The sequence below is a fragment of the Mercenaria mercenaria genome, chromosome 15 (genome assembly GCF_021730395.1).
Source record: "Mercenaria mercenaria strain notata chromosome 15, MADL_Memer_1, whole genome shotgun sequence".
Taxonomy (NCBI): Eukaryota; Metazoa; Mollusca; class Bivalvia; order Venerida; family Veneridae; genus Mercenaria; species Mercenaria mercenaria.
In genome coordinates, this window is record NC_069375.1 from 16,239,699 (window position 1) to 16,252,307 (window position 12,609).

The 12,609-nt window shown below is 36.7% G+C and overlaps 1 protein-coding gene across 1 annotated transcript in view; it reads right to left on the minus strand.

Moving 5' to 3' along the window:
* Positions 1 to 1,882: 1,882 nt before the first annotated feature.
* Positions 1,883 to 12,609, minus strand: part of LOC123545425 (palmitoyltransferase ZDHHC12-B-like) — a 30,546-nt gene continuing 19,819 nt past the window's right edge. Inside the window, exons 3-5 of the mRNA XM_053524645.1 lie at positions 11,205 to 11,369; positions 9,357 to 9,523; positions 1,883 to 3,179 (exon numbers count right to left, since the gene is read on the minus strand). Of these exons, the coding sequence (XP_053380620.1) occupies positions 2,855 to 3,179; positions 9,357 to 9,523; positions 11,205 to 11,369 (657 nt within the window). The 3' untranslated portion in view covers positions 1,883 to 2,854. The remainder of the gene's footprint in view (positions 3,180 to 9,356; positions 9,524 to 11,204; positions 11,370 to 12,609) is intronic.

Sequence of the window (12,609 nt, forward strand, 5' to 3'; positions counted from 1 at the left end):
TTTTATTACAAGTCACCCCTGGGGCGGGGCCTCTTTTCACCCAAGGGGCATAATTTGAACAAACTTGTTAGAGATCCACCAGGCAATGTTACATACCAAATATCAAAGGCCTAGACCTTGAACTTTCAGACAAGAAGATCTTTAATTTTTTTCCCTGTATAAGTCTATGTTAAAATTGGTACCCCAAGGACAGGGCCTCTTTTCACCCTAGGGACATAATTTGAACAATTTTGGTAGAGAAACACTAGGAAAGGCAACATACTTAATATCAAAAGCCTAGGCCTTGCAGTTTTAGGCAAGAAGATTTTTAAAGTTTTTTTTCCTATATAAATCTATGTAAAACTTGAGACCCCCCTTGGCAGGGCCTCTTTTCACCCCACCGGCATAATTTGAACAATTTTGGAAGAGGACCACAAGGCAATGCTAAATACAAAATATCAAGGGCCTACGTCTTGTGGTTTTAGACAAGATTTTTAAAGTTTTTTACTATATAATTCTATGTAAAAATAGTGACCCCCCAGGGCAGGACCTCTTTTCACCCCAGGGACACAATTTGAATAATCTTGATAGAGGACCATTAGATGATGTCACAGGCCAAATATCAATTAAGACTCTACGCCTTGAGGTTTTGGACAAGAAGACTTTTTAAGTTTTTCCTTTTGGTTGCCATGGCAACCAGAGTTCTGCATGGAATTAAATTCTTTGAACAATTTTGAAAGGGGACCACCCAAGGATCATTCCTGTGAAGTTTGATATAATTCTGCCCAGTGGTTTTCAAGAAGATTTTTTTAGAAAATGTTGACGGACTGTGTGCAAGTGATATCATATTTGATCTGAAATTATCATAATATATAATCTAGCCTTATACATGTATTTAAATAATCCATTAAAACTGTGAATGTGAAACTCTCACTGGTTTCAGCAGATATTTTAAAAGGTTAATTAAATAACAGGTAGGTTGCCTAAAATCCACCAAGGGAGACAATGTATGTCTGAAGGGTTTTATCAGAGGACGGATGTAAAATTTAAAGAATAAGCAAAATCTAAAAATCTTATTTTTGGCGGGGCAGGTTTTTTTTTTTTTTGGCAGGGTGTGTGGTGGTGGTGACATAATACTGAAGGTTAGGAAACTAAATAATTTTTTTGATGGGGGAGAAGGGGTTGGGGAAGGGGTTTAAAGGTGGTAGGCTGCAGTGGATTGTTGCAGTTACAGGATACAAAAGGGCAAGAAACCTGCAAAACAATCATCTCATCACCACCTGCCTATATTTTAAGTTTTCAAGTCAATTTAATAGTTTTTAAGTTATGCTCTGGACACAAAATATGATAGGCAGATTTGACCTTGCTGTGGCCTTGACCCTTAACCTACCACCCTGGTTCATGCACTCTGCACATTGTCTCATCATCACCTATCTATATCCCAAGTTTGAAGTCAATACCTTGCATGGTTATTAAGTTACGCCTCAGACTACCGGTAAATATAATTGACAGATTTGATCTCAATTTGTGACCTTAACCTGAAATTTACATGCCAGATTCATGTGCTCTGGTTCATGTTGTACTCCGGACAGGAAATGTGATCGCCAATTTAGACCCTATAGCTCAATTTGTTATCTTGATCTACAGAGCTGTGTCAAGCACTCTACACATCGTCTCGTGGCTATCTTCCTATGTCCCAAGTTTAAAGTCAATATCTTTAATGGTTATGAAGTTATGCTCCGGACAAGATTATAATGGACAGACAGATGGACGCATGCAAAACGGTCCTATAAAAATGTTTCCCCTAATCCTATCAGAACAGTATTACCAGTAATACCATGCGTAACAATTCTTCATGTATATCATATTTTGTTAACTGCTGAATCAAAACATACAGTACAAATAATATCAACTTTTAATATTTTATCCTCATTTTAATCTTATACAATATATATACTCTTTTGCATAGATTGACAAATAAAAACTGTAACTCAATCATAAATATAAAACCAAAGACCTATGAAAAAATAATTGCACCGATAATACTATTAAACAAGCACATGTAAATTAACAAGAGCTGTCGGAGGACAGCAACGCTCGACTATTTAACAGCCTTGTCGCTTGAATGAATAAGAAAGTCGAAAAAGGGGCATAATTTAGTAAAAAAGTAAAATAGGGTTATGGAACCTGCATAGTGCTTATCAGCTCATGACAGTGAACTAGTGTGTGAAGTTTCAATCCTTTCCCATTAGTGGATACTGAGATACCAGCTTACATACAAAAACTTAACCAAAAATTTTTATGTTGAAAAAGGGGCATAATTTTGTAAAAAAGCAAAATAAATTTTTGGGACCTGCTTTGGGCATGTCAGATCATGACAGTGAACAAGTGTGTGAAGTTTCAATCCATTCCCATTAGTGACTACTGAGATACCAGCTTACATACAAAACCTTAACCAAAAAATTCTAAGTCGAAAAAGGGGCATAATTTTGTAAAAAAGCAAAATAGAGTTATGGAACCTGTGCAATGTAAGTCAGTTTATCACAGTAAATAAGTGTGTGAAGTTTCAATCCATTCCCACAAGTGGTTACTGAGATACCAGCTTACATACAAAACCTTAACCAAAAATTTCTAAGTCAAAAAAGGGGCATAATTTTGTAAAAAAGCAAAACAGAGTTATGGAACCTGTGCAATGTAAGTCAGTTTATCACAGTGAATAAGTGTGTGAAGTTTCAATCCATTCCCACAAGTGGTTGCTGAGATACCAGCTTACATACAAAAACTTAACCAAATTGGGACGCGGATGCGGACGCCGACGCATGGGCGAGTCCAATAGCTCTACTATTCTATGAATAGTCGAGCTAAAAATCTGCCACTAAACATCACTATCTTTAAACTTTGCACGTTTCGCATACAGAGTTTCCCATTTCTGAACTTTTCGTATACACATAAAGTAGTATATATTCTTACAGCAACCTTGGTCAAACGGATTATACTCATCATCAAGATATTTTAGATATGTGATTCTCTCCCTTGATGCAACCTCCCACGTCGTGAGTCCATAAGCCATGAGATATGTATGGAATACAAGGAGGCCCACCACAACTGGGCCACTTATTACTAGAACTACTGTGTCTAAAAATAGCACAAGATTTGTATGGAACCAGTCTGCCCATGTGTTCTCCGTTATAAAACTTTCCCTGAAAACAAAAGTATAAATGTAACTGAAGTGTCTTGTACAATATATGCAAATTCTAACAGTCTAGTACAAAGGTATTGATATTAAACATGAAAGATTACCTGCAGACATATACAAAAAAAAGGTCTAAGTCACTCAACTGAGGATGACTTTGACCTTTTGTCATTCCTATTGATCATGTTTGGTGAACATCCATTAAGTAGTTAGGCTATGGAACAAGTCTGATGATGGTCCATTAAGCAGTTAGGCTATAGAACAAGGTTGGTGAAGGTCCATTGAGCAGTTAGGCCATGAAACAAGTTTGGTGAAGGTCCATTAAGCAGTTAGGCTAAGGAACAAATTTGGTGAACATTCACTATGAAGTTAGGCCATGGAACAAGTTTGGTGAAGGTCCATTAAGCAGTTAGGCCATGGAACAAGTTTGGTGAAGGTCCATTCAGCAGTAAGGCTATGGAACAAGTTTGGTGAAGGTCCATTAAGCAGTTAGGCTATGGAACAAGTTTAGTGTGGATCCACTAAGCAGTTAGGCCATGGAACAAGTTTGGTGAAGGTCCATTAAGCAGTTAGGCTATGGAACCAAAGCCAAGTTTGGTGAAGGTCCATTAAGCATTTAGGCTATGGAATAAGTTTGGTGAACATTCATTAAGCAGTTAGGCCATGGAACAAACTTGGTGAAAGTTTGGTGATGGTCCTTTAAGCAGTTAGGCCATGGAACAAATTTGGTGTGGATCCACTAAGCAGTTAGGCCATGGAACAAGTTTGGTGAAGGTCCATTAAGCAGTTAGGCTATTGAACCAAAGCCAAGTTTGGTGAAGGTCCATTAAGCATTTAGGCTATGGAACAAGTTTGGTGAACATTCATCAAGCAGTTAGGCCATGGAACAAACTTGGTGAAATAGAGAAAAGTGGAAACTTCACAGGTTGCTCAACACGACAAAAACGAAAATGTTGCAGGCTCGGTTTGACTGAGCCTGTTCATGGACGGTAGTGGAAAGTTTGGTGAAGGTCCATTAAGCAGTTAGGCTAAGGAACAAATTTGGTGAAGGTCCACTAAGCAGTCAGGCCATGGAACAAGTTTGGTGAACATTCATTAAGCAGTTAGGCCATGGAACAAGTTTGGTGAACATTCATTAAGCAGTTAGGCCATGGAACAAGTTTGGTGAACATTCATTAAGCAGTTAGGCCATGGAACAAGTTTGGTGAACATTCATTAAGCAGTTAGGCCAAGGAACAAGTTTGGTGAACATTCATTAAGCAGTTAGGCCAAGGAACAAGTTTGGTGAAAGTCCATCCTGCAGTTCATTAGAAGATGTTTAAATATTTTTTTCTATCTTTTAGGTGGCTTTAAAAGGGGTAAAGCAGAACCATTTGTACAGACTTGATAGAGGTTCATGCAAGGATACAATAGGTTGAGTTTGATCACCAAGTAGTTCATGGAAGGTTTTTCTGTTCTGGTTTAGCTATGGTGGCTTTTAAAAGGGGTCAAGCAGAACCACTTGAAAAAAGTTGAGACAGAGCCTTACAAGGCATCAACAGACCAAATCTAGTCTTCAAGTGGTTCATGACATTGAATTGTTTAAAAAAAATTATGTTTTTATCTCTGGTGCAAGGGCCAAGTGAAACCATTCAAATGAAAACCATTAGAGAATGCTAACACCAAGTTTGGCAAAGATTGATCAAGGTTCATGAAAAGAGATCATTTAATTTTTTTTCTGCTTTTTGCTCCGGTGTCCACCAAATTCTGTCAAGTGGCACCATTTGAAAAAAACTGAGAGAGGACCATATACGGGTGTTACAAACTGTTTGGTAAATGTTCATCAGGTTGTTTGTGAGAAGTCATTTCCTTTTTCTATTTTTAGCTCTGGCCAGACAGCAGAAACATTTGGACAAAGCTGAGTGAGAACCATACAAGGATTCTACAAACTAGGTTCATGAAGAACCATCAACTTAACTTGTCCATTAGTTGTTTAATGTTTTTTATTTCTATTTTCAGCTCTGATGGCCCATGAAAGGGGCAAAATGGAACCATCTGAACATCCTTGAGACAGGACCACACTAGGATGCTACAGACCAAGTTTGGTATCATGACAAAAATTAGTTTTCCCTTTCTAGCTCTGGTGGTTCTTGAAAATAGCCAAGCATAATGGTTTGAACAAAACTGAGAGAGGTCTATTCAAGGATGCCACAGACCAAGTTTTGTTGAAGATCCAGCAAGTGGTTCGCAAGAAACTGTTTAAAAGTTTTTGTATTTCAGCTCATGGTGCAAAGCTGAACCATATGGATAAACTTGAGAGTGGTCTAACCCAAGATGCTGCATAACAAGTTTATTGTAATTCTAACAATTAGTTTCAGAAGACAAAATGTTTACATAAAAATGTTGGTACAGGATGACAGACACAGGCTGATGAATGCCAGATCATCCACATATACTTCAACAGCTCACCCTGAACAAAGTTCTGCTACTATTGACTGTATTTCTCCTTATGTTGACAATATTTATTGTCCTACTCAAAGCTATGTCCTGTTAATATAATATCACAAGAGACAAACTGAAATTTACAGATTATGAGAATAAAATTAAAATAATTAATACTGTAGCTTGTTAAATGGGAAAAACCCTTTATTTTGAACAAGGAGTTAAACAGAAAGTCACATATTCAATGTACTTTCAAATAATATGTGGTCAAATTTCATCTTTCATAACTACAAATACCAATACAAAAGTTGCTAACTAATGTGAACACATTTTTCTCTTAACAGCCTTCTTTTTGCAAACTGAAGATTTCATAAAATGACTTTGTTGTTTCAATGCAAGACTGAAGCCTTATGAATTGATCAAGTCCTATCTGACTGGATATGAAAAGCTTTTAACATTTCAAATAGTTTTAATCTCAAAATGGGCAGATGGTTGATTCTCGACCACAGTTTCATGTGAGAAAATTGTCAATTAATTGCCTTGAACAAGCTAGTGTTCTTCTCCTCCTCAGTTTCATGTAAGGAAATTTCCAATTACCTGCCTAGAACAAACTATCAATGTTTAGAGAATATCTTCTCCAATATTAAACTAGAGCTATCACTAAAGGTGATGAATGTACCCCCCGCATGCACTGACACAGTACATTGCAATTAGACGCACACAAGATTGCATAATTATGTGGACTGTATGTATATAGACTGTATGTATACAGTATAGTAACAAAAAACAAAGTCCCATAACTATGCAGAATATTTATCTAAAAGAATGTAACATGCACCATGCACAACTAGGATTGGTATTGATCACTTGTGTGAAGTTTCATTAAATTGTGTGTAAGGGTTTGGTAGATTAGGCACGCACAAGATTGCATATGCAGACTGTATGTACATAGTATGTTAACAAGAAACAAAGTCTCATTACTGTGCAATTTTTGTCATTGAAAGAACCTAACATGCCCCATGCACAACTACTGTTGTTACTGATCACTTGTGTGAAGTTTCATTAAATTGTGTCAAGGGGATGAGGAGAGATGGTGCGCACAAGATTGTGTCTATGTATATAGTATAGTAACAAAAAAACAATGTCCCATAACTCTGCAAATTTTTTTTTGAAAGAACCAAACATGCCCCATGCACAACTACTGTTGTTACTGATCACTTGTGTGAAGTTTCATTAAATTGTGTCAAGGGGATGAGGAGAGATGGTGCGCACAAGATTGTGTCTATGTATACAGTATAGTAACAAAAAAACAAAGTCCCATAACTCTGCAAATTTTTTTTCTAAAAGAACCTAACATGCCCCATGCACAACTACTGTTGGTACTGATCACTTGTGTGAAGTTTCATTAAATTGTGTCAAGGGGATGAGGAGAGATGGTGCGCACAAGACTGTGTCTATGTATATAGTATAGTAACAAAAAAAACAAAGTCCCATAACTCTGCAAATTTTTCTTCTAAAAGAACCTAACATGCCCCATGCACAACTACTGTTGGTACTGATCACTTGTGTGAAGTTTCATTAAATTCTGTCAAGGGGATAAGGAGAGATGGTGCGCACAAGATTGCGTCTACGGACAGACGGACAGACAGACAACCTGAAACCAGTATACCCCCCCCCCCTTACAACTTTGTTGTCGGGGGGTACAATAACTTTAATTAATTATATAAACTGATTTAAAACTAGGGGTGTAATGATACATCGAAATATTGATGCATTGCGATCCTGGGTGTCCTGATAATATGCATCGATAGAAAAGTCAGGATCCAATAACAATCGCCGATAGTTCCTTCTACAATTGATAGTTTTGAAGTTTTAGTAAATACATAAATAATTAATTTATAAACTAAGAAACAGAGCCAGCTTTCATTTGCGCCTCGGAAAATGTTACGTCTTGATTACAATAATAAACCTCACAGAATTAAACTACCATAAAGGACTGAGAAGTCTTAGAGATAATTTGTAAAGTTAGTTTCTTAGAAACTTTGATTAAATATATTTGAATAACCTGTTTATTTTAATTGAGAACAAGAGTGCAAGAATTTCACAATATACGCCCGTCACAGCAAATTTCTTTAATCTAGCACCTGTATTTGCAAATGGAATTTTAATTTTGTGGTTGTTTAGTAATCACTGTAAGTGTTTTGTTTTTCTAAGTCCACAAAAAAAATTCCTTACCAGGTAGAGATACCGTAAAATACACCTAAAATTGGAAAGTAACATCTATGTTGTACCACAGAAAAGTGGTCTTGGTTTTTCCCTACGGTCAATTATAAAAAAGTTACAATATAAGTTATTTATAGTAACAACTAAGGGAAGTTAATCTTAAAAAAATTTATAAGTCCACACAAAAATCTTTACCAGGTACAGACTGGTCAAAATACACCTCAAAATTGGATGTAGCATGCATGTTGTACTGCAGAAAAGTGGTCTCGATTTTTCCCTACAACTAGTAATGAAAAAGTTACAATATAAGCTATTTATAGTTATATAATAGAAAGGGAAGTAATTTTAAAGAAGGGAGCTGCGCATGACACTTCATCTCATGATGGCGTATAATTGTGTCAAGTTACATCAAAATCCCTCCATGCATGAAGAAGAAATGCTTCGGACAGTCATTCTTGTATCTGACCTTTGGCCTCTAAGTGTGATTTGACCTTAGACTTAGGGACCTGGTTCTTGCGCACGACACTTCGTCTTGTGGTGGTGAACATTTGTGCCAAGTTATATCAAAATCCCTCTATGCATGAAGAAGAAATGCTCCGGACAAGGTTTTCATTCTTGTATCCCTTGACCTCTAAGTGCGACCTTGACCTTAGACCTAGAGACCTGATTCTTGCGCATGACACTCCGCCTCGTGGTGGTGAACAATTGTGCCAACTTCCATCACAATCCCCCATGCATGAAGAAGATTTGCTCTGGACAAAGTCATTCTTGAATTTGACCTTTGACCTCTAAGTGTGACCTTGAACTTAAACCTAGGGACCTGGTTCTTGTGCAAGACACTCCGTCTCATGATGATGAACAATTGTGCCAACTTTCATCAAAATCCCCCATGCATGAAGAAGATATGCTCCGCACAAAGTTAATATTGAATTTGACCTTTGACCTCTAAGTGTGACCTTGACCTTAGACATAGGGACGTGGTTCTTGTGCATGACACTCCGTCTCATGATGGTGAACAACTGTGCCAAGTTTCATCAAATCCCTCCATGCATGTAGAAGATATGCTCCGGACAAAGTCTGTGGACGCTGCCCACCCGCCCATCTGCCCGCCAGGGGCGTTCCCATAATACGTCCCGTTTTTCAAACGGGCGTATAAAAAAATGTTAAAAATATTTAATGTTAGATTTATTTCTGTGCATTTCAGTTATACAAACATCTCAATGTGTATTAACAGCATTTATAAACAGTGCCGTGTCTTACACTGTGTAACAATGCCAGTTGGTAGTTTCACCGTATAAAACATGGTGGCCGATAACTATTGCAATAGTATCGCAATAGTAACCTGCAATAGAATAGTATCGCAATAGTTTTCAGCAATATCAATAGTATTGCAAAAGTCAAAATTGGCCTCCATAGTGACCTCTATTTAAAACTAATTTGACTAATTCAGGGCATTTCATGTCTTCATCCTGTTGTATTTATCTAACTGCCACATTTCATTTCATTTCATTTTACAACCCATAAGAAAACTGACACCTACCAGATGATAACAAAAGTCCAGAGAATGAGCACTGCTGTGGTAAACAGGAACCACCAGAAATATCTGTGATTTCTCTCGCCGACACAGGTCTCTAACCAAGGACAGTGATGATCATATTTCCTTATACAATTCTTGCAGTCTTCACAATGCTTGCTTCTTAATGGTGGCTGCCAAAGAAAAGAAACATTAGTACTATCTTTGTGACATTTATTCAGATGACTTTCTGATACAAATTATGCAAAAATGACACAAGATGATTATTTTACTGATGTCTCAAACATCAATAGTGTTAACATATATTTTTGCTGAAAGATGAGTTATTACTTAATCATTTGTAAAACACTACTCATTAAGAAATGATTTGTAACAGAACATGGTTAAATATTCACAATGGAATCATGTTAACATGTGCAAATAAAGAAAACCCTTCTTATTATGTAACAGGATTTTTCTGTCTGCTACTTGCTATAATTTTCATACAATATTTTATCTCATGTTTTACCTGTATCTTGCAGTAATCATAGAACCTGTATTTGTCACTAATATTTTACAAGTACAGCTGAACTTCAATGGCTCGAACTCGGATCTTTCGAACACCCGGGATCGGTCGAACTCTTCGCCCGGTCCCGGATTTATTCCTTCTTTATTCTTTATAGTTCTACCGAAAATTCGAACTCTCGAACTCATTTGGTGGTCCCCTTGGCTTAATTACAGTGATAATTACACCTGCTCAGTCGAACAGACAATTTGTCGCCGGAATGGCTTGTGTTTTCAAAGTTTTTCACACCTCTGTCTGACATTCCCCAAGCTCCCCCTTTAACTGGCGCGTGCGTAATTTTCACACGCTTATGTAAATAGCGTCGGTATACGACAAACAAATTTAACAAAGTGACTTTCGTTCACTACAATGCTTTAATGGGCTTTGATTTATACGAATAAAATTATTTAAAATAATTAAGCAGTGTCTGTCCTTATTTTTCTGCATAACATCGGGAGATCCGATGTCAACTTTCATACGGCTTTAGCATGGCTGAACAACTAAGTAAAGGACTCGGAAACGGATGTACTGGAAAGCAATATATTTGATAATATTTGTATGAACTAGGATTCATAAAGGTTTGCTATTCATGTCTTTCCATTTGATACTGCCTTCACCAAAATTCTTATAATTATATTAGTGTTTATCTGTGTTTTATTTTCGTATCTATGTCATGTTTGAAAATAAATAATAAAGCATATTGCAGCGTTTATTTATCATCATATCTTACACATATTTATGTACAATATGACAATATATTACGATGTAAGGTTTGTAACACATCATGTCCTCGAATTCCCAAATTCAAAATGGCCGCCATTTGGATGGCTCGAACAACGGAAAACTCGAACTAATTTCCACAGGACCCTTGAGTTCGAGCCATCGAAGTTCGACTGTATCTAGCAGTAATCACAGAACCTGTATTTGTATCTAATATTTTACCTGTATCTAGCAGTAATCACAGAACCTGTATTTGTATCTAATATTTTACATGTATCTAGCAGTAATCACAGAACCTGTATTCGTCACTAATATTTTACATGTATCTAGCAGTAATCACAGAACCTGTATTGTATCTAATATTTTACCTGTATCTAGCAGTAATCACAGAACCTATATTTGTCAGTAATATTTTACATGTATCTAGCAGCAATCACAGAACCTGTATTCGTATCTAATATTTTACATGTATCTAGCAGCAATCACAGAACCTGTATTCGTATCTAATATTTTACATGTATCTAGCAGTAATCACAGAACCTGTATTTGTATCTTATGTTTAGAACCTGTATTTGTCACTAATATTTTACCTGTATCTCGCAGTAATCACAGAACCTGTATTTGTATCTATTTTTCTTATCTAATGGTTGATTGAGGTCAGTGAGTGGTATGCTACATTCTGTTCCCGTTGATTCTGGTTCGTCCTCAGGCATTTCAGCGTCAGCATCAAAATCTAGATTAACTTGTCCAGAGTTCTGAAAATAAAATACAGAACAAATATATTATAGAACAAACATTATCACTTCCTGACTACATGAATACACCATCACCCCCTGAACTTGTTTCTACATAACTACCATACATGATCACTTCATGACCTTGCTTTCAAATAAACAACATACATCATCACTTTCTGACCTTGTTTCCTACCTACAGAACATACATGATCATTTCCTCAGCTTGATGTCTATACAGTGAAACACCGCTCGCTCGAGCATCGATGACTCGAGTACCTGGGCTCGTTTGAGCAATTCATGTGGTCCCGGCCAATTTCCTTCTATTTTCTATGTGAAATTACCATGGTTGGGTCGAGCATCGGTAACTCGATCACTCGAGCATAACACTTGATCCCTGTGTATTAATTTACTCTTTGTTGCTTCTGGCAAACTTGAGCAGAGGTGTCTAAATTTTTTCACACCTTTGGTGGTCAGAATGTATCGGTTAATTCACATGCCGTGAGTATTACGTGGTCTATTCCACGACTATCTTAAATGTTTGTTTGTTGGTATATTTGATCTGAAAATGAGATTAATTATTAATAAAACGTTGAAGAAAAGTTTTATTGATCAAAATATTGATCGATTACTGATTACTTTAAACTTCTTTTTTGCGGGATCAAGAAGGTTGTTATTAGATCTAAGTATTTTGATCAGCCGTTGTTTGCAAGCAAATGAAGGAAATAATGTAGCCTTTTTAGAAAATTGAGACAATAATTTTGATATGCACTCGTTGATAAATAAAAATACAAAGTCCCAGTTGTTTCTTCACATGTGCCATTTACAAATTATGTATTGAAAGGTCTATCATAGATAAAGTTTGTTATACCTCTTCTTTTTTTTTAAAATGCCACAAGTATGTTATTATTACGCATCACCGTTTACTCTGCAAATGGTCCCTATCACAACTGGTAAAACAAACTTCAATTTTCTTCTATGTTGGTCAATGTTTGGGTCACTCGAAACCATGGATAACCTGAGCATTTTGCTCATCCCCTTGCGACCTCGAGTGAGCGGTGATTTACTGTATATAAATCACACATGATTATTACTGAAGCTTGCTGTCGACCTACAGGCCATACATGATCATTTGCTGAATGTACTGTCTATCTATAGAACATACATGATCATTTCCTCATCTTGCTGTCTACCTATAGAACTTCCTGAGTTTGTTGTCTACCTATAAAACATACATAATCATTTCCTGAGCTTGTTTGTT